The 23651-nt window shown below is 42.3% G+C and overlaps 1 protein-coding gene across 4 annotated transcripts in view; it reads left to right on the forward strand.

Annotated features, from left to right (window-relative positions):
- The first annotated feature begins 8936 nt into the window (after positions 1-8936).
- The window catches only part of LOC133478602 (paired box protein Pax-6-like), a 49071-nt gene continuing 34356 nt past the window's right edge, over positions 8937-23651 (forward strand). For 2 of the 4 annotated variants that reach the window (XM_061774836.1, XM_061774837.1), the window contains exons 1-3: positions 8949-9590; positions 13317-13370; positions 15570-15593. In XM_061774836.1, the coding sequence (XP_061630820.1) occupies positions 9341-9590; positions 13317-13370; positions 15570-15593 (328 nt within the window). In that variant the 5' untranslated portion in view covers positions 8949-9340. Of the gene's footprint in view, positions 9591-13316; positions 13371-15569; positions 15594-23651 lie in introns of all 4 variants that reach the window. The other 2 variants (XM_061774838.1, XM_061774839.1) reach the window with 2 other exon arrangements.

Genomic DNA, 23651 nt, shown 5'->3' on the forward strand with positions numbered 1-23651 from the left:
AATGAGTGATAGTGGTCGGTAATTAGCTGGATGAGTGGGGTCTTTCCCTGGTTTCAGTAGTAGTTTTATTGCGGCTGTATTCATATGGCTTCTGAATAGGCCTTTATCCTTTATCTATATCACCATTCTGAAAAATTGTGGTTCTAGTATACACCAGAAATGTTTATATAACTCCCGTGGAAAACCCATCATTGCTTGAAGCTCGCCCAGAGTCAGCTGAGATAGGCGCCAGTACGCCTGCGACCCGAGTGAGGATAAGCTGTGAAAATGGATGGATGGGAGGAGTTACATTCTATCTTGAAATTATTATTACTTTTGGTGTAAAATAAATGTTCTAAATGAAAATCCACCAAATTATAGGCCGAGTGACGCCACTGGTAGGTAAAATAGTTAAGAAGTGTGTACAGATGAAAAGCAACATGTAAAACTGGATCGAAGACAGTATGAATCAGTAGTACAATAGTGCAAGAAAATTCTTGATGTAATAGCTTTCATCATACTCCTCAATACCAATTTATTGTGGTGGGGTGTCAAGGCAAATACTTCTGGACCTAATTGTATGGAAAAGTAAACTCTTTAATCATACATTAAATGTTTTCCTCAATACTCAGTGCTTATGTCAACAAATAAAAGTTATTTGGCATGAGATTCTTAACAGTGCTGCAGGGTCTTACAGACTCTTTAATGGCTGGCCAGCCAACAGACGCAGTACATTTCACTAATGACTTTCCAATGGTCTTTAATTCTCCATTAAGGAGGAAAGAAAATGTCAGGGCCAATGGAAAGGTTAATGTGACTTTCACCCACTAATAAACATCAGAGAACAATGAAATTAAAAGCATTACTTCATTTGTCGTTCACACACACATGCACACGCAGTTTACGCCCCTACATTTACCCATCGATATCACAGTGACTTCCCAATTAGCTATTCAATTTTAAATTAATTGAATAAAGTTATTGAAACTGTTTTTTTGGAGCCAGAGAGGGTGCTGTATAGTCAAAGCAAGGGAATAATTTTGTTTTTCTGTAAATTGCATTTGTTTAATTTAAATGTCCAACTGGTTAAAAACGGATAATAAATCTTTGCATGAAAATGAGAACAACCAATGCAAAACAAATGCCAACTGATGAAGATTGCCATGATATACTAAGTCATAAATGATGCTTGCGCCCTGTGACTGGCTGGCAACCAATTCAGGGTGTACCCTGACTCTCGCCCCAAGATAGCTGGGATATGTACCAGCCCGCGACCCTAGTGACAATAAGCGGTACGGAAGATGAATGAATGAATGACTGTTGTCTATATATATATATATATACAGCGGCTGTATTAAGTATTTAACGTCACCATTTTTGTCACTAAATCTGCTGCCAAAGTTGCTATTGATACAAAGAAAGTAGAACAAATAAGATCAGAAATGAAGTTGTGTGTAATAATGTGAAATGACACGGGGAGAAAAGTATTGAACACATGAAGAAAGGGATGTGCAAAAGGCATGGAAAGCCAAGACAACACTTAAAATCTATCAATAATCGAACAGCAATCCAGCCCCTTGTCAGTGCAAATGAATATCAGCCGGCTCAGTCCTAATTGATGGCCTACAAAAAGGTCTCATTGCCAAGGTGTGACTGAAGACACATCTTATGAGCTGTCTCAAGACCATCGCAAACTAATTGTTGCAAAACATAACGATGTTATTGTTTACAGGAGCATATCTAAGCTTTTCAATGTTCCAGTGAGGATGGTTGGGGCCATAATACGTAAGTGGAATGCCAATCATACCACCATAAATTTGTCTTGATCAGGTGCTCCTTGCAAAATTTCTGACAGAGGAGTGCAAAGAATAATCAGAAGAGTTGTCCAAGACCCAAGGACCACCTGTGGAGAGCTTCTAAAAGACCTGGAATTAGCAGGTACCATTGTCACAAGGAAAGTAAGTGAGTAATGCACTCTGCCATCATGGCCTGTATGCACGCTCACCACGCAAGACCCCGTTGCTGAAAAAAAAAGCATGTCAAAGCTCGTTTAGAGTTTGCTGAACAAATTTGGACAAGACAGTTAAATACTGGGAGAATATAGTCTGGTCTGATGAGAGGAAAATGTAACTCTTTGGATGCCATAAGGCACACCGTGTTTGGAGGAGAAACAGCAGTACACATCACCCTAAAAACACCATACCAACAGTGAAGTTCGGAGGTTGGAACAGGATTGTGTGGGGCTCCTTTTCAGCAAATTGTACTGGTAAACTTCACATTATTGAAGGAATAATGAATGGGCAAATGCACTGAGACATTCTTGACAAAAATCTGCTGTCATGTACAAGGATGATGAAAATGAAACGAGGGTGGACATTTCATCAGGATAATGATCCAAAACATACTGCCAAAGAAACTCTCAATTGGTTTCAAAGAACAAAAATAAAGCTGCTAGAATGGCCCAGCCAATCAACTGACTTGAATCCAATCGAACATCTATGGAAAGAACTGAAACTCAAGGTCCGTAAAAGAAGCGCACAGAATCTTCAATATTTCAAGACTGCTTGTGTGGAGGCATGGGCCAAAATCACAGCAGAGCAATGCAAGCGACTAGTTTCTTCAGAAGGGAGGCGTCTAGAGCCCGTCCTTGCAAACAAAGGCTTTTGTAAAAACTATTAAATAAATACCAGTTGGCGTGTTCACTGCATTTTCCCTGTGTCATTTCACATTATTACACACAACTTAATTTCTGAACTTATTTGTTCTACTTCATTGTATGTATGGATTGTTTGGGTTGTTCCCAACATCTGGTGAAATTTTCATGTCAATAGCACCTTTGGAAATATATTTACTGAAACAAATGGTGACATGTTACATACTTATTTCAGCCGCTGTGTGAAATACACACACACGCACATAAATATATATCTATATCTATATCTATATCTATCTATATATATATATATACATCCATCCATCCATTTTCAACACGGCTTATCCTGGTTAGGGTTGCAGGGCGCTGGAGCCTATCCCAGCAGACTTCGGGCGACAGGCGGACTACACCCTGAACTGGTCGCCAGTCAGCTGCAGGGCACATATAGACATGGACAACCATTCGCACTCACATTCGCACTCACATTCGCGCCGTCACTGAGTGGGAACTGAACTCTCGCTGCCCGCACCAAAGCCAGGCAAGTGTACCACTACACCATCAGTGGCATATATATATATATATATATATATATATATATATATATATATATATATAAAATTAAATGACCAGATATCAAAACACAGGCCGTCTAAGTTATGTAGCGTATATTGGTGTTCAGATAAAACGTAATTTATTTAAGAATTAAATTTGTCGAAGGTGAACATCTCCGTTTAGTCTGATAGACGTTTAACGTCAGAATCAATCTAATTTTGTTTCATAAAGGGCACCACGTCTCTTTTTATATGTGTAAAATGTAGGAAAAGCAATGAGAAACCTTTTATCAGTCTCATAATCTACACATAAAAAATACGAGTTCAAGATTAGAGGTTCATTTGTTAAACTCCAAAACTCATTAAAAAAACACAAAGAGTGGTATTTTATAGAATATTTCATTAAATCTACGAGTGATCTATAGGGAAACACACAGAGGGGTCTAACTACAGAAAGAAAATAACGCTAAGGGTAACGAAAAGGGAAGACAGGGCCGTGTGTTGCTGGACTAAAGTTGAAAATGTGAGTGTTTAATGCATTCAGTCAGAGTGAGAGAATGAGAGAGAGCAAAAATTGGGATTTTGTGTGAAGCTCATAATTTCCCCCAAATTAATAGCCACTAATATTGAACATCCTAGCAACGCTTGTTGTGGTACTCACGACTGTAGGTTCATTGGTCTCTGGGGATGGTCCTTTCTCCGCGTATCTCAGGAGGAAAACGAAGCAGGTTTGGTGGAAGAAGAAAAAGGATGCAGAAAAATAAAACAAAAAAAGAGGCGGAAGAAGAAATATTGTTGACAAACGAAAAGAAAGGGGGTTGGCCGAGGCCACCCCACGGCTGGCGATATTAGCCAGTCAGGACAGCAGAGAAGCAGGACACCAGAGAGAGAAAAAACCCACACCCATTGACTTGAATTTCAGTCTGCAATTAAGCCATAACGATGGGGTAAAAATCATATCTTCATATAAAATACTCCCAACTTTGTACTCTCACTCAGAGATCAAGCAAAAAGAATGATTGTTTAAACTTTAGTCTTGGCAAATCAACTGCTTATGGTTCAATGCCACACTTCATGCTGTTTGGCTTCAAATCGAGACACACAGTTCTCAAAATCTCCAGCTGGACCTGTAAATTGACACCATGACACAGACATCAAGGCATACATTGAGAATATTTCTGCAGAGTTCATGAAATATCACAACAGATATTTTATCTTTAGTTAAAGGAAACCAAGCGGCACGGTGGGCGACTGGTTAGAGCGTCTGCCTCCCAGTTCTGAGGACTGGGTTTCAATCCCCGGCCCCGCCTGTGTGGAGTTTGCATGTTCTCCCTCTGCCTGCGTGGCTTTTCTCCGGGCACTCCGGTTTCCTCCCACGTCCCAAAAACATGCGTGGTAGGTTGCTTGAAGACTCTAAATTGCCCTTAGGTGTGAATGTGAGCCCTGTGATTGGCTGGCAACCAGTTCAGGGTGTACCCCGCCTCCTGCCCGATGATACCTGGGATAGGCTCCAGCACGCCCGCGACCCTAGTGAGGAGAAGCGGCTCAGAAAATGGATGGATGGATGGATGGATGGATGGATGGATGGATGGATAAACAACCATTCAGTCCACCTTGCAGTAACTCAAACGCCAGTGGGTGGCGCCTGTGTTGCAGCAATTGTTCCTATTGGGGAGAGGATTTCCCCACTTTTGGTTGCTGTCAGTTCAAATGAAGAAAAGGACTCTTTGAACCAAGATTTCGAGGGGGCTCTCGTGTTAAACTAGGGTCCACTTGACATACGCCAGGCGTCCTTGGTGGCCGTCTTGCACAGCAGGGCGGCTTGGAAGAATGCAGCTTATCAAGTTGTGGGCCGCTCAAGTCACTGTGGCACCTCGGGTTGCGGGAGCATGGCCGCTACAGTTATTATCCAACAACCCGCACCTGTACTCACCCACTTGTTTTCTCTTCTGCTTCCAGTGCTCCTCCCGTGCCTCCCAATTCGCTGTCCTTCCCGAATCAAGCTCTTCCACCTCCTCACATTCCCGCTTCCTGCACATTCCTTGTTCCTACGGACCACTATCACGCCTTGGATACATGAACTCTGAGCCACTTCTAAATAAACTATCCTCATCTACTCCCTCCGCCTCAGTCTGCTTTTGGGTCCAGTCCAATTAGATACAATTACGTATTGTGACATTAAAGTTGGTATTATACCATATTTTGCAATCATACTGTACACTGTTGCGCACCAACGTCAACACAACACCTCCCCCAAACCATGTTAAATCTCTCTCAAAAAATCCCTAATTTAATAACACCAATTCACTGCTCATTGATTAGAATGGTACGGATGCCGTCAGCATAGGGCCCATCAAATTCTGCTCACAATGATCCTGTATCACAACTGAATTGCGTGGGGGCCACACATCTGAAATGAAGTCATTGTTCAACTGAAATGTCTTGAAACTTGAAACAGAGGTAAAACTGAAATTCTCCTCATCGACACTAAAGCAACAAAAGCCACAATTGACAGTTCCTCAGTTTCTCCTTGGTTCGGAGTCTGGTTGTCATCCTTGACAGCACAATCTTGTTTCGCTCACAAATGAATAACACTCCTGGGGCCTCATGTACAAAAGGTGCGTACGCACAAAAACATGGCGTTCGTTCTTTTTCACGGCGAAGTTCTGATGTATCAAGAGTGACATGACCGTGGAAATGTGCGGTGCCTCACGCCAACTGCATGGCTTGCATACACACGTTTCTGCAGCTTTTGGTGCTTTGGCGACACTTCGAGGTGATGCTGGGAAACTGTTCTCATAAATCTGCACATCAGAGACACATGAATAATTAGCACTGATGAACAATTCATGCCCGACAACATTTGATTTCAACAATGCAATTGCGGCAAGGACTGAGAATTCATTTGTTAACCAGCGTATTTAATGAACCACTGATATTTGTGAGGACGCCTATTAATTGATGGAGGCGAACATTTTCTGCCGCCTAGTGCCCTCACGATCGCTTCTTGTGACTCCTACACATGCACTGAAAAAAAAGAGTCCTTTAAATTTACTTCATTTGAACATGTACATCGGTTGCACATGATTCAAATGTGTTAAAATGATTATTATGATTATCTTTTAGAAGAGGGGTAAATTATGTAATTTTAAAACATTTTAATCACGTGCTACCAATGTACATGTTCAAATGAAGTAAATTCAAAGGACTCTTTTTATCAGTCTGCACGGGTGCAGCAGCAGCCGGTTGTTGGAGCGTAATTGCGTCGGACGAGACCCTGGGGATGCCGGAGGAGCCGACAGGGACGGTGGACGAATCCCCCGAACATGTAGCGCGTGGCTGCGACTGCACATAAAAAGAGTCCTTTCAATTTACTTCATTTGAACATGTCCATCGGTTGCACATGGTTAAAATGTGTTGAAATGACATAATTTACCCCTCTTCTCCTAAAATGATAAACAATTTTTTTTCCAATGTGCGTGTCCTCTCCTGTGTATTCAAATAATAAATTGAGTCATCAAAAAGGAGTCAAAGTTTTTGATATCCTCTTTGATACGCTGATGTGCTTCTATTTGAATTCAAAAGATTTATTGCAAATACCACACATAGAACATTTCCGCATGAACCTTTCTCTCACAGGGCTGAGTGTAGGTTACTGTATGAACACATTTGTTATGAGTTCTAAAAATACATGGTATTAACCTTGTGGGGTGATCATAGTCAGCCACGTGTGCTCCCATCACCCCTGAGAGAGCAGCGTCACCCACGATCGCAGCGATTCTCTCCTCGAACGGGGTGAGGCCCTCCGCGTCGGTTCTTCCGCCTTTTTTTGGCGGTGGGCAGCTGTCCTCCGCTTCACATCCACCTTAATGTCTGACCACTTCTTTTTTACTTCAGCGTGCACGCTATTCTGTCTCCGCAGCATTGACAGCCGCACACGTGCTGTCCCATTCTCTCTTCTTTCGCTTGTTGTTAATGCCGGAGTCAGCATGCCAAAGAGGATTTTCTTGCGTGCCTCCACTTCACATGAGCAACTTCACATTCAGAAAATTTATTTTTCTTCATTACCTTGCTCATTTTCCTTTTTTTCTGATCATGCAGTAATCGGTATCTCAGGTGCAGGGTTCATTGAAATATGATTTGCATATTCAAATGTGGGCGTGGGCAGGGAGGAGTCAGCTACTCCAGCATGTGCGCTCATTTCCGCGTTGATTGGAATGTACGAAGGAAATGCGCTTGGATTCGTGCGTACGCAGAGTTTCATACATCTGGATATTTTTGTGCGTACGACGTTTTCCAGATTTGAGCGTACGCCGTGTTTTCAGTCTTTGTACATGCCCAAAACATCTTTGTACCACCATTTCAACTCCAACTCCATCGGTTCCCAGTTGCACACAGAACCTCTTGTATAATATTTGACTTACATAACACTATGCTGTAAATACGGTGATGTTCATTATAATACTATTTTTACTGACTGTATGTTTCTAAGTACATTTTCCTCTTTGTGGAAGGACTGCTCTTTTCACCCAACGACGAAAAGCACTCGTCGTTGACACGGCCCTTGAAAATAACGTCAGCCGACTCCACGTTTTTTTGCTGCGCGTTTACTATAGACGCTCGACATGCCCTTGCTGCTGTGTTCTGAATGATTGGCTAACAAATGGCGCGTGGTGAGTATATTTTGACTTGCTGTGTGTATGAACACATTGTTTGGTTTTGAGCACAAGATAGCTGGTTTCGAGGTGACAGTCTGATTGCGACAAAAAAGTCAGCGGTTTTGTGTATGTAGTGGGAATTTTGGGATTTGTGTTTAAGGTTTCGAGAAAACGGGTGGAAATTTACAAAAATGCGTTTCAGCCATTGTGAAAAACTGTAATAAATAAATTCAGTTAATCATATTTAATTTCACAGTACGTAATGCACATTTCACATCAAAAAGTTCATAGGAATCACCACCTAAAGTAGCAAACTAGAAACCCACGGATACCCAAATAATTAAATGGACACAGACAAATATGTTGCGGGTACAAATTGAAATGTAATAATAATAATAAAATAATAATAATGATCATCACAACAATAATGAACACTTTACATATATTATGTGAAGATGGATGTGGGGAAAAAAGGTTATAATTTGTGTGTGTGTGTGTTAGAGAGAGCGAGAGAGAGAGAGAGCAGGAAAAGCAGGAGGAAGTTCTTAGGGGTTAGCGGGAAGCAGATGAGCTGCGAGGTGGACGTGAAATCCGACGGCTTTCTGTCAGTGTGGAACCAGCCGTTGTTCTCTCCATTTTCTGCTGCTGTCCATCAGACACTTAATCGTCTTCCGCTTGAAGAGATAGAGAGATAGATACAACAGTACATTCAATTGAATACAAATGTAATTTTATCTCGAGTTATTCAAATGGCCGGGTTCGGCTCCAGCACGCCCGCGACCCGAGTGAGGAGAAACGGTACAGAGAATGGAGGGATGAATTCATATGGATAGTTTTCATATTACTTAAGAAATAACGGTAAAGGCGTTTGTAAAACGCTTTTTTTTTTAAGATGCTGAAACAGCAACACGGAAAGTCCTTTTTTTTCCAAAAAGTTAATGATGATTTAAAATGTTTGACGTTCATCGTAAAGGCAGACAGACCAAATGCTGATGGCCCATTGAAATTCACTTTTTTTTTTTTTTTTTTTTTTTTAATAACGGCAAAGACAAAAGTGGATAACGGTAAAGAAATAAACAATTTCCTAAAAATTGTTTGAGTAAATTGCACAATTTACATGCGTTGCCCTTCAAACTCTGCAGACAGCCGCGCATAAATGATCCTGACTACTCATGAAACCCAGTACACGCTCGTCTTCAGGCAAGCGGACGAGCAGAAAAGAGATGCCATCGTTCTGAGACTTTCACACATTCATACACATTCATACACACACATACATACATATTTGACTGACTTCATCTTACAAGTGCGAAAAGTCAAACGGGCCACAGCAAACACAATGTTGAAAGCGCATCCTCGAACGATCATGAGCTGAACTGGCCCAGCAAGCAAGGCGCTCAGCGCGTGCGTATGTGTGTGTGTGTGTGTGTTGCTATGAGAGTCACTGTCTGTTGTCCGCTCTCAGTCTCTCTCCCAAATCCAAAGCGAAGCACACACTAATGAAGTCGTCAGTATCCCGCTTGAAATGTTCCCCGCCCCCCTCTTACTTAGCTGGTGCTCACCTCTCCTCCTTCTCAGCAGTCCTTTCACCCTCCCTTTCCACCCGCCTCACACCCTCTGTCCTCCCTTCTGTTTTCCTCGGCATTTGTCTCTTCAGTCAAGGAGAAACTAATTGGAGGGAAGAATTAAGAAGAAGGAGCCTTTGCAAAACTAAGCGAATTTTGGTTTCTCGCAGAATGCCACAGAAAGGTAGGCCCGCTCGTTTTTTCCTCATCTCTTGCCAATGTGCACCTGCCGTCAGAGACTGGACTTGAAAGTTCGACTTGGAATATTGAACCTTATTGAGAAGGCATTTGAGGATGAAAATATGGATGTTACAAAATTCCTATTTGGAGGGCAGAATTAGAAACTGATAACTTTTTTCTTTTCTTTCATTTTAAGCTGCGGTTTCTTTTGACTGATTGCGCCAGTTGGCTTCAATGTGTCAGCTGCATGAAGAAATCATCAAAACAATTGAAATAACACGTCTGGCCTTTTATACTCAGAACTGACCAAATGTGTCTCAAGGATGGATGCAGCCTAACCTGATATTCTACGATTGCAGGGTAATAAATCAGCATAGGTCATTTTACATCGCAGCATTTGCAACTTATTTTACTGAACAAAACATCTTTTCAAAATAATGCGTCGGAATTGTCGATTTTGTACATTTTCTCGATTGCTGGAAATCTGAAAGATCGGACTGCAAATATGAAGGGAGAAGTTGTTCGTGTCGGTCGTGTAGCCTCGATCCAGACTGAGCTTCTCAGACTTCACGTTCAGTTTAAGAAGTTTAAGTTTAACATGCTTTCTCAATTCGCTATCAAATCGTTTTGAAAGGACACAAATAATTGGGATGAAATGATCATCTAATTCCATTGTCAATCGCAACTTTATCGCATCGATTGATTACTTCGCCCCAAATCTCGATTGGCGAAAAATCATGTTGAAAACACATTTAGTACAGTAATTAGTTTTCCAATTAAGGTAGAGCACGACACCTGAATTAAATCGATGAATCGGGGCGGATTTACACGATTTCCATGATTTCCATGATTTACGACAGCCCACGTGAAAGTGCAAAGGTTTTGTTGACCATTTAAATTAGCATCCAAAAAAAGTGGTCGCCAGATATTAAATATTCTTAGTCACGCAATACGTTGTCAGAAGACACAGAATAGGTATCTTCAAAAAAAAAAAAAAAACAAAGGCCGTAAACAAAGCGTCAAGCATACACACCTGTTGCAACGGTGCATACGCCAGAAACAAAAGAAACTTTATTTTCAGCTGTGCATGATTCAAATGTGGGAAACCTCCGTAATGTTTCCCTCTTTTCCTCGGAAATGATCAAATCATGATCATGTGCAACGTTCAAAGGGCTTCATTGCCAAGAAACAGGGAGCACAAGGTGCTCCAAACCTTTTTTTTTTTTTTTCTTCTTGTGTATGATTTTTATTTTATCTTATTTTTTTAGATCAGCTGGTGTTGCGGGTAGTGAAAGTATTCGGCCTCCATATGAAACCGAGGCCTACCCCTGCTCGTTATTCTCTCGCGAATCCTTTTTGAACACTGAAACAAATACACACGGCTTGTATGTGGCGCAAGTGTCCCCTCTGCCCCTCGCCTCCATATCAAACGTTGCTATTTGTAGCGCGCATTATGCCAGCCGCGCAGGTCCAACTGGGCTCCCCGCCGCGCTTTTGTACTGCCGGTTTTTTATTTTTTTTATTTTTTTTTTTAACGAGCCGCAACTAACGAAGCAAACGCACTGCAATCCTGCGCAGGCACAAAAAACGGCCGCGGAGCGACCGGTTCCCCCCCGGGGCTCTTTGTCCCCCTTTCACAGGGGTGCAAGGTGCCGCGCTGGAGGGACCAGGTGTCCCGAATGCCGGCCTGCGCGTGCGCGCGCGCGAGGAGCTGCAAGAAAAGACCAGCTTCCAAGTCCTTGAAGTCATTGTCAAAGCAGGCAGAAAGGTTTCGTGGACGCGTCACATCATCAGGTAGCACATGTCGCGACAAAACCCTTTCAGTGCGATGCCGCAAATCAAATCAAGATTCGATTGCGAATATTTCACGGGTTCCCTTGCGATGCTTTGACAACATGATTATACATTTCGATCACTATTAAGTTGAGACTCGTTGTGTTTATTATTATTACATGCAAGAAACGTTTCAAACAAACAAATGCAGCTTTTATTTGTCGGCCGAAACGTTCCTTTGCTTACTTCAAAGGATGTCGCGGTTGGTTGGAGTATTTCTGGTGCGATCTCAGCGGAGGGGGGGTGGGGGGAGGGGGGCAAATACAGAAAGAGAAAAGATGGCATAAATGACTAAACACCTTTTGAAAAGTCATTTTCAATTTCTCGGTGATCACATCAATTGTGAGTGTGGTTGCATTCTTCAATTCAATCGAAAATGCAACTTTGTTGGACGTTTACTGGTGCGCATTCATTTTTGCAATTAAATACACACACACACACACACACACATATATATATATATATATATATATATATATATATATATATATGTGTGTGTGTGTGTGTGTATATTGTGTGTGTGCGCGCTTGGACCAATCTCAGTGGCCCACATTTGTGGAAGTATTTAGAGTAAGTAACATTTTAGAGGAGTCAAAATAGATTTGTGAAATAAAAGGTCAACAGTACTCATTTATGTTGAGCTCTGTATACGTAGAATGTACATATATTCACATTCATAAAGATTATTCCGAATATTTAAAAACATTTAGAAGATGAGAAAAATCGCATTGCTTTTTTTTTTGTACAGTTTGAAGTTGTTTGTCCTCCTTTCCGCAAATCTCACGTTGACCTATGCAGCAGTGTTACACAAACTTTTTTTTTTTTTTTTGCCAAGGAACATTTTGACATTACAAAAAAAAAATCTTAAAGTACACCATTAACTATTTAAAAAAAAAAAGATTCTTATTCTTATTATTATTATCCATCCATCCATCCATTTTCTGTACCACTTATTCTTATTCTTATTATTTTTAAATCATCCCATTGGCACGGCAGAGGGGGTCACACGAACGATCGGTGATGGGGGGTGGTCTCAAAGTGCCCACTTCATGGATGGATAATAATAATAATAATAATAATAATAATAATAATAATAATAATAATAATAATAATCCATCCTATCCCAGCTATCCTCGGGCAGTAGGACCAGTCGTCCACTGTGCATCATTATGATTAGGATTATTATTATCAATGGAAGAGCATTTTATTGTTCTGCCTGTCACTACACGTCAATGGCATAGACTTGAACAAAGATGCATTATTTGAAGTAAATCAATCAATTTCAGACCAATGAACTGAAATTGGATCATTTCCAACAGCACATTAATATTTCCTGGCTCACCAGATTGGAATCACTGCACCAATGTATGCTATTTAAGCTATAATGTCTGTGATTTTATTCCAAATAATAATTCATGTTTATTATTTATGTTTTATCTCGCGATAAAAAAAATAATGAATATTTTAACTTTTCAAACTACTTTGACTATGAGGACCGGTGGCCAAATGTTTCCTTTTCGGATCCATTATTTTCTCTTGGTGACATGGAGGATGCAAAAATGACAGTGTGTGCTTCAGTTCTCTAACTTGTGCTCACATTTAAATGAATACATTTTATCTGATTAATAATCATGAGTTTATAACACTCAACAATTTATAACATTGTCAATTCAAAATATGTGAATTACAAAGCCTCTTGCTAATTATTGTTTTGCTATAATTTATTCCTCTTCCTTCTCTTCCAATACATTTGATCTAAACTGACCAGAATTTGATGCTCAACAGTTTCCACGTTTGATTTGATCATTAATCAATGTTAATGCCTAAGAGGAGTTGTACATGACAATACACAAGCTGTCCATGTTAACATAATTAAATATGTTATCTTTTTGGACAGATTACAGAAGTCAAACAAGCTGGGAGACCGGAGTTGCCTCCATGATGCAAACCAGTGAGTTTATTGATATTACCATTGCTTCCTTTGTATCGATTGTAAAGCAATCATCACTTCAAACGTCATGTTGAGAAGTTGGACCCAAATGTTACGCATTGATCAGATAATCCGGTGTCAACCTGAAATGCTGAATTCAGGTTTTAACGCACACAATTTCGCTACGATTGGCATTTTGTATGTGTAAATTACATGGTCATTTACAACCCCAATTCCAATGAAGTTGGGACGTTGTGGAAAACATAAAGAAAAACAGAATACAATGATTTGCAAATCATGTTCGACCTATATTTAATTGAATACACTACAAAGAAAAGATATTTAGTGTTCAAACTGCTAAACTTTATTGTTTTTAGCAAATAATCATTAACTTAGAATTTTATGGCTGCAACATGTTCCAAAAAAGCTGGGACAGGGTCATGTTTACCACTGTGTTACATCACCTTTTCTTTTAACAACATTCAATAAACGTTTGGGAACTGAGGACACTAATTGTTGAAGCTTTGTAGGTGGAATTCTTTCCCATTCTTGCTTGATGTACAGCTTCAGCTGTTCAACAGTCCGGGGGCTCCGTTGTCGTATTTTACACTTCATAATGCGCCACACATTTTCAATGGGAGACAGGACTGGACTGCAGGCAGGCCAGTCTAGTACCCGCACTCTTTTACTACGAAGCCACGCTGTTGTAACACGTGCAGAATGTGGTTTGGCATTGTCTTGCTGAAATTAGCAGGGGCGTCCGTGAAAAAGACATTGCTTGGATGGCAGCATATGTTTCTCCAAAACCTGTATGTACCTTTCAGCATGAATAGTGCCTTCACAGATGTGAAGTTACCCAAGCCATTGGCACTAACACAGCCCCATACAATCACAGATGCTGGCTTTTGAACTTTGCGTCCATAACAGTCCAGATGGTTCTTTTCCTCTTTGGCCCGAAGGACACGACGTCCACAATTTCCAAAAACAATTTGAAATGTGGACCACTGAGCACTTTTCCACTTTGCATCAGTCCATCTTAGATGAGCTCGGGCCCAGAGAAGCCAGTGGCATTGCTGGGTGTTGTTGATAAATGGCTTTTGCTTTGCATAGTAGAGTTTCAAGTTGCACTTACGGATGTAGCGCCGAACTGTATTTACTGACATTGGTTTTCTGAAATGCTCCTGAGCCCATTTTGTGATATCCTTTACACAATGGTGTCGGTTTTTGATGCAGTGCCGCCTGAGGGATCGAAGGTCACGGCCATTCAATGTTGGTTTTCGGCCTTGCCGCTTACATGGAGTGATTTCTCCAGATTCTCTGAACCTTTTGATGATATTATGGACCGTAGATGATGAAATACCTAAATTCCTTGCAATTGTACATTGAGGAACATTGTCCTTAAACTGTTGGACTATTTTCTCACGCACTTGTTCACAAAGAGGTGAACCTCGCCCCATCTTTGCTTGTGAATGACTGAGCAATTCAGGGAAGCTCCTTTTATACCCAATCATGGCACCCAACTGTTCCCAATTAACCTGTTCACCTGTGGGATGTTCCAAACAGGTGTTTGATGCGCATTCCTCAACTTTCTCAGTCTTTTTTGCCACCTGTCCCAGCTTTTTTGGAACGTGTTGCAGCCATAAAATTCTAAGCTAATGATTATTTGCTAAAAACCATTAAGTTGATCAGTTTGAACATTAAATATCTTGTCTTTGTAGTGTATTCAATTAAATATAGGTTGAACATGATTTACAAATCATTGTGTTCTGTTTTTATTTAACATAACATCCCAACTTCATTGGAATTGGGGTTTGTATTATTATTATTGTTAAAATTTACTGTATGATGAGATGCTTTATGAGTTACTAAAACAGCTTTAAAATTGTCACTGGCACGTAATGAAGGTAAAAAGGTTCTGAGCAGCCACTCATTCATCCATTTTAGTGGTCTCCAATATTGACTACATTGGTGTGAGTTACTGTACAAAGATGTAAATACTTTAGCCATTCACAAAAATGTTTGTTGTTCTGTTGTGCTTTTTCAAATTTTTACTCCACATAAAACTTCCGCTACGACTTCAGTCAACTTTTCAGTAAATGGCTACCCTGAAAGTCAGTGACTGACTAACTGACTAACTTACTTTGTAATTCTTACTTTAGCTATTTGGGTTTTATGATGAATACCACCTGATTTCTGTCTTCTTTCTTACTGCCGGACAAGAGGTCCATGGTGTCTGCAGTGAAGGTGTGTGGATTTACATCTTTTTACATCTTCATCCCTTCAGTAATCAGCATAAATTACACGGGGCAACTGCACATGTTCATAGGAAATATGACTGAAAAAGGAAAATTCTTGTCCTTTGAGCGGAAATTCCATGTTTCATTTTGTTATCTGGTACGTAGCAATATATTTTTGTTGGAATTTTGTTATGGATAACTTTGACCCCGTTTTTTTGACTATACAGGGTTGCATTTGTAGGCGGCGCGGTGGTTAGCACATCTGCCACACATACAAGCAGTATCTCAATGAGTGTTTTTTGTAAGAAGATGCACATGAATGGACAACCTAAAGCAAGGTTGGTATCTTGCACAGGGACTGCTTTGTAATGGTTTTCTCCAACAGCAAGTCATTTATTGTTTGGGGTGTCTTGAACTGCCCACTCTCCACTCCTCCCTTAAAGAATAAACAAAATGCCTGACCTATTGTTCCTTCCTTCGTTGGAATTTGATTCATTTTCTTCTGTATGATTTCGACGACACCCTGCGACTGACTGGCAATCAGTTCAGGGTGTAGTCTGCCTTTCGTCCGAAGTAAGCTAGGATAGGCCACCCTGAATAGGATGAGCTGTGTAGAGATTGGATGGATGGATAATTTGGACGAAACATACTGTATATTTAAAAACATTTAATTATAGACAATCGTGGACAAAATTATTAGACCACCCTTGTTTGTTCAGTTTCTTGTTCATTTTAATAAATAAGGAAAACCATCAACATTGGAATTGGAGGACATTTCGAATTTGGATGGTAGCAGCAGGGTTCCAGCTGGGAGGTGTGTGTTGATATGGGGCGAGGTCCTTCAGTGTTTTCATGTTCTCCAAATGCTATGCCTGAGCATCGATTTTTAGCTTGTTGATATTGCCCCACTCTGTTCTCATTTACTTGGTCTATTCCGTGGTCTTATTGATGACGCAAATGTTTTTGCATTCATTGAAGCAGCGGACAACAGAAAATGTTGTGTTCTTGTAGCCTCGCTACCTCGCATAGTACCTCTCTATAATCAGGGCTTGACATTAATGCCTGCCAACCCACCAAATGCAGGTACAATTCAACAGCAGCGGGGAACCTTGCCACTCCCACCAGTGGCCTGCAAAGTAGTTGATCGAGTGGCCGTTGGCCCCAGAAATGTTAGATCTGCTTCCGCCGTCGACGTCCAGCTATAGCAGCTATATTGTTATTTGAGCTCTAGTTTAGTCCCTTGTTGTAAGACAAATTACCTGATGCATGTTGTGATTATTGATTTTTTTCCCCCTCACTTTTTAATGCTTACTTCTGCATTTACTTTTGAGCCGTTTGCAAATACCTGGTGGCTGTCAATTGAACTTTTGAATACCCAGTAAATATGATTAATTTATATTGTCAAAACATTTTTTATGTGAATTAGTAGTGTTCTGCTTCTTTGTCTTGAATCATAGTTTGGGTAGAGTTTGTGTTCATGTACAGTATATATCCTGTGTATATCAATGTTTATTTTGTATATTAACCGATATATCAGCTATCGGCTTTTTTTTTTTTTTTTTCATCCCCCAATAATATTTGAAAAAGTTTGTCAATCTAGTTTTTTAATCTGGCTTTAATCATATTAAAAATAAAAATCAAACAACACAATTTTGGCTAGTGAAAATTCTGAGTCTCTAGTAACTCTGGGATACAACGAGCCAAATAGTTCATTACAATGAATGCACTGTTGTTGTATTGGCAAACACAAAAAGTTGTTAATATTGCAATATACTCACTGTATATTATTCTGATTAAAAGAAAACATTCCAAAAAGCCTCTGTTGGATGGTAGAATTTTGAAAAAGAAAAAGAAAAGAGAAAACCAATTTATATATACATGAAATTATCCATCCATCTGTTCATCCATTTTCTGCACCACTTATCCTCACAAGGGTCGTGGGCGTGCTGGAGCCTATCCCAGCTATCATCGGGTGAGAGGCGGGGTACACCCTGAACTGGTTGCCAGCCAATCGCAGGGCAAATATAAACAAACAACCATTCACATTCACACCAACGGGCAATTTAGAGGCTTCAATCAACCTACCACGCGTGTTTTTGCAATGTGGGAGGAAAGCGGAGTACCTGTAAAAAACCCATTGCATGCACGGGGAGAACATGCAAACTTCACACATGTGGGGACGGGGCTAACCAGTCCTCCGCCGTGCCGCTGACATAAAATTAATGCTTGTAAAATTTAAAGGACTGGGTAGATAAATAATCAATCATCAAAATTGATATATAGAATGTTGGAAAAGATATCTTCAAATATGTCCACTGGGAATAATTATGAAACATGTTTTAAGGAGAATGAATATAAATTGCTGTTCAACTTCAATGAGTCGATTCAAAGTGAAACCTTCTGCGGTCCCAGGGGCAGGGGCTCATTTGGTCTGTGTGCAGCATGCTTTGCATGCATGTGGGTGTATGAGTACCCACATGCTCATATGTTTTTCAATGGGTGGTTGTTTTTTGGGGGGTGGGGATAGATAGATTCGCAAAGGGAGTGCGGCTAAATTGATGCCATATGTCTGTCTATTAATTGTATGTCCGTAAGGGAAAAGGGTTACTCCTCCGGGAAATTATACTGTGATTAACATTTCTGCTGTAAGATGATCACACGGATAACACAATGTAAACATGGTGTGTGACGCAACAAGTCAACCACTGATTCATGGTCACAGTAGAGAGAGACTTTTTTGTCTCAAACACAAAAATATAAAGCATATGAGGGGCAACAATATAATACAAAATAATAAAAAAAATTAACAATGTTGAATCAATTTTGAATTTTTATTGATTTATATGAGACAGGGAGCTTGGCGATCAGTTCCCCGGCTTCAGAAGCTGATTTAAGGGATGTTGAACATCACCTCTCTGGCAGGGAGGGAGTCCGAGCTGGTGTGTGAGGTCGACAAGTTCCGACGAGACATAGTTGGGAACGCCTCCACACACATCTCGGGCTCTGGTACCAGTCCTCTCGAGAGGGGTTCGACTCTCTTCCACTCTGGAGTTTCCCACGGTGAGAGGTGCCAAGCAGGGGTAGGTATACTTATTGCTCCCCGGCTCTGTGGCTGTGCATTGGGGTTCACCCCGGTGGACGAGAGGGTAGCCTTCCTCCGCCTTCAGGTGGGGGGACGGGTCCTGACTGTTGTTTGTCCCTATGCACCAAACAGCAGTTCAGAGTACCCACCCTTTTTGGAGTTCTTGGAGGGGGTGCTAAAGAGTGCTCCCGCTGGGGACTCAATCGTTTTGCTGGGGGACTTCACGTGGGCAATAACAGTGAGTCCTGCAAGGGCGTGATTGGGAGGAACGCCCCCCACCCGCCGAACCCGAGCGGTGTTCTGTTATGGAACTTCTGTGCTCATCACGGATTGTCCATAATGAACACCATGTTCAAGCATAAGGATGTCCATATGTACAATTGGCACCAGGACATCCTTGGTGATCGACTTTGTAGTCGTCATCAGACTTGCGGCCGCATGTCTTGGACACTCGGGTGAAGAGCGGGGTGGAGTTGTCAACTGATCACCACCTTTTATCAGTGTGTTGGCTCCGATGGTGGGGGAAGATGCCGCTCCGACCTGGCACGCCCTATCGGGCATTTTTGGTCTGTGGGACTCCTGAGGCAGCTGATGGGCTCTGTTTGCCCAAGCAGAACACAGCTTTGGTGGTTACTGAGGCAAAAACCCGAGTTCGGTGATGCCATGGAGAAAGACTTCCAGAAGGCTTTGAGGGAATTCTGGTCCTCGCCTCTGGACATTGTGAGTCGGTAGGGAGAATATTTCGAAGACTTCCTCAATTCCACTGACACGCCTTCCCATGAGGGAGCAGAGTCTGAGATCTCTGAGGCGGGCTCTCCTATCACCGGGGTTGAGGTCACCGAGGTGGAAAAAAGCTCCTTGGTGGCAAGGCCCCGGGGGTGGACGAGATTTGCCCGGAGTTCCTAAAGGCTCTGGATGTTGTGGGGCTGTCCTGGTTGACACGCCTCTGCAAGATTGCGTGGACATCGGGGACAGTGCCTCTGGATTGGCAGACTGGGGTGGTGGTCCCCCTTTTTAAGAAGGGGGACCGGAGGGTGTGTTCCAACTCCAGGGGGATCACACTCCCCAGCCTCCCTGGTAAGGTCTATTTAGGGGTGCTGTAGAGGAGGGTCCGTCAAGAGGTTGAATCTCAGATTCAGGAGGAGCAGTGTGGTTTTTGTCCTGGCCGTGGAACAGTAGACCAGCTCTACACCCTGGGCAGGGTCCTCGAGGGTGCATGGGAGTTCGCCCAACCAATCTACATGTGTTTTGTGGACTTGGAGAAGGCGTTCGACCGTGTCCCTCGGAGAGTTCTGTGGGGGATACTTCAGGAGTATGGGGTACCGAACCCCCTGATACGGGCTGTTCGGTCCCTGTACGATCAGTGTCAGAGTTTCATTTGCATTGCTGGCAGTAAGTTGCATTCCTTTCCAGTGAGGGTTGGATTCCACCAAGGCTGCCCTCTGTCACCAATTCTGTTCATAACATTTATGGAATTTCTAGGAGCAGTTGAGGCGTAAAGGAGGTCCGGTTAGGTGGTCTCAGTACTGCGTCTCTGCTTTTTGCAGATGATGTGGTTCAGTTGGCTTCATCAAGCCGTGATCTTCAACTCTCACTGGAGCGAGTGTGAAGGAGTTGGGATGAAAATCAGCACCTCCAAATCTGAGACTATGGTCCTCAGTCGGAAAAGGGTTTAGTGCCCTCTCCAGGTTGGGAATGTGATCCTGCCCCAAGTGGGAGAGTTCAACTATCTTGGGGTCTTGTTCACGAGTGAGGGAAGAATGGAACGGGAGATCGACACACGAATCAGTGCAGCGTCTGCAGTGATGCAGACTTTGTATGGGGTCTGTTGTAGTGAAGGAGCTAACCCGAAAGGCAAAGCTCTCAATTTACCGGTCGATCAACGTTTCCACCCTCACTTATGGTCAAGAGCTGTGGGTCGTAACCGAAAGAAGAAGATCCCGGATATAAGCAGCCGAAATGAGTTTCCTCCGCAGGGTGTCTGGGCTCTCCCTTAGAAATAGGGTGAGAAGGTTCAGAGTCGAGCCACTGCTCCTCCGCATTGAGAGGTGCCAGATGAGGTGGCTCGGGCATCTGATTAGGATGCCTCCTGGACACCACCCTGCTGAGGTGTTCCGGGTATGTCCCACTAGGAGGAGACCACGAGGATGACCCAGGACACGATGGAGAGAATATGTCTCCCGCCGGGCCTGGGAACACCTCGGGGTACCCCCGGAAGTGCTGGATGAAGTGGCTGGAAGAAAATGGATGATGGATTAACTGTTCTTTTTCCAATAATAATAAAAATATAATATATATAATTATGCGGCACGGTGGACGACTGGTTACAGGGTCAGCCTCACAGTTCTGAGGACCTGGGTTCAATCCCCGGCCCCACCTGTGTGGAGTTTGCATGTTGTCCCTGTGCCTGCGTGGGTTTTCTCCGGGCACTCCGGTTTCCTTCCACATCCCAAAAACATGCATAAATTGGAGACTCTAAATTGCCCGTAGGTGTGTGAATGTGAGTGCGAATGGTTGTTTGTTTGTATGTGCCCTGCGATTGGCTGGCAACCAGTTCGGGGTGTACTCCGCCTCCTGCCCGATGATAGCTGGGATAAGGTCCAGCACGCCTGCGACCCTAGTGAGGAGAAGCGGTTCAGAAAATGGATGGATGGATATATAATTATACAATTTACAAGAATTCAGTGCAAAAGTTTAATGAATTTTAACTGAAAAATATGGGCTTAATATTATTTTTATGCCACACTGGAACTCCATCCATTCATTTTCCATACCACTTATCCTCACAAGGGTCCCAGCCGTGCTGGAGCCTATCTCAGCTATTTTTGGGCGAGAGGTGGGGGTACACCCTGAACTGGTCGCCAACCAATCGCAAGGCACCACACTGGAACTGAAATCCCAATGTCCCCAAGCCAACGTTCATTAGCTCTCAAAAGCTGGAGAAAAACTAAATATGTGAATATAGTGTATCGAAAAGCTAATATATGGGAAATTTTCAAACAAGGGTAAAGACACATTAAAAAAAATAAAAAAAAGTAAGTTTATTGTATGACAACAAGATGGCCAAACAAATACCCATGAGGATGGCAGCACAACAAGTATGGCAAAGGCATGTTTACCACTGTGTTACATCACCTTTTCTTTGAACAACATTCAATAAACGTTTGGGAACTGAGGAAACTAATTGTTGAAGCTTTGTAGGTAGAATTCTTTCCCATTCTTGCTTGATGTACAGCTTCAGCTGTTCAACAGTCCGGGGTCTCCGTTGTCGTATTTTACGCTTCATAATGCACCACACATTTTCAATGGGAGACAGGTCTGGACTGCAAGCAGGCCAGTCTAGTACCCGCACTCTTTTACTACGAAGCCACGCTGTTGTAACATGTGCAGAATGTGATTTGGCATTGTCTTTCTCAAATAAGCAGGAGCGTCCATGAAAAAGACGTTGCTTGGATGGCAGCATATGTTTCTCCAAAACCTGTATGTACCTTTCAGCATTAATGGTGCCTTCACAGATGTGTCAGTTGCCCATGCCATTGGCACTAACACAGCCCCATACCATCACAGATGCTGGCTTTTGAACTTTGCGTCCATAAAAGTCTGGATGGTTCTTTTCTTCTTTGGCCTGGAGGAGACGACGTCCACAATTTACAAAAACAATTTGAAATGTGGACTCGTTGGACCACAGAACACTTTTCCACTTTGCATCACTCCATCTTAGATGAGCTCGGGCCCAGAGAAGCCGGCGACGTTTCTGGGTGTTGTTGATAAATGGCTTTTGCTTTGCATAGTAGAGTTTCAAGTTGCACTTACGGATGTAGCGCCTGTGTGGGTTTTCGCCGGGTACTCCGGTTTTCTCCCACATCCCAAAAACATGCATACAAGGTTAATTGAAGATTCTAAATTGCCCGTAGGTGTGAATGTGAGTGTGAATGGTTGTTTGTTTCTATATGCCCTGCGATTGGTTGGCGACCAGTTCAAGGCGCTCAAAGATAACTGGGATAGGCTCCAGCACGCCGTGACCCTCGTGAGGATAAGCGGAATGGAAGATGAATGAATGAATGAATGATCGATAGCGCCTACCTGAGGGAAGGAGCTGGAAGGGTTGGTGACCAGGATGTGGAGAGTCCAAGAGGATTTTGCATGCTCTTGGCTTAATTCTGGCAGCGTGCAATTCCTCAAGCGAGGGTAGGGGGGTACCGATGATTTTCTGATGTCCCGTTGCGGTCGGAGTTTGTCCTTTTTTGTGGCAGCACCAAACCAGACCGTGATGGATGAACACAGGACTACTTCGATGACTGCTGTGTCGGAGTGCCTCAACAGCTCCTGTGAGGCTCTTTCCAGTCGTATTAATGGTAAAGACAGCTTGAATGAAAAAGAAGGACTGTTTGGAAAACAACCACCCCCCCCAAAAAAAAGGAACTCTGAAGACACTAAAATACATTTGTCTTAGTTTTCATAGAAAGGCCTATTAAACTATAGGGGAAAAAAATCCTCCTCAGTATATACAAAAATGTAATTAGAATCGTCAGACAAAATGTTGTAAATCATGAAACTCAATTTTGGAAACCTAGCAGTAAAGACATTTTGACATTAAAAATGTGAAGAATATTACTTTAAAATACTTTTTTTTCCTTACAAACAATTATGACCTTTTGATGGATTACAACTGCCAGTAATTCAAATTCTCATATCAGTGAAATTAATTGACTATCAAAAGGAAATTCAGTGGGCCGTGATATTGTCATGTCAATACTGATAAAATTTTATGAAAATGACCCATATAGCCGGCACGGTAGCCGACAGGTTCATACATCTGCCTCACAGTTCTGGGGACTGGGGTTCAAATCCCGGCCTTGTCTGTGTGGAGCTTGCATGTTCTCCCTGTGCCTGCGTGGGTTTTCTCTGGGCGCTCCAGTTTCCTCCCACATCCCAAAAACATGTGTGGTAGGTTGATTGAAGCCTCTAAATTGCCTGTAGGTG

The sequence above is a fragment of the Phyllopteryx taeniolatus genome, chromosome 5 (genome assembly GCF_024500385.1).
Source record: "Phyllopteryx taeniolatus isolate TA_2022b chromosome 5, UOR_Ptae_1.2, whole genome shotgun sequence".
Lineage (NCBI taxonomy): Eukaryota > Metazoa > Chordata > Actinopteri > Syngnathiformes > Syngnathidae > Phyllopteryx > Phyllopteryx taeniolatus.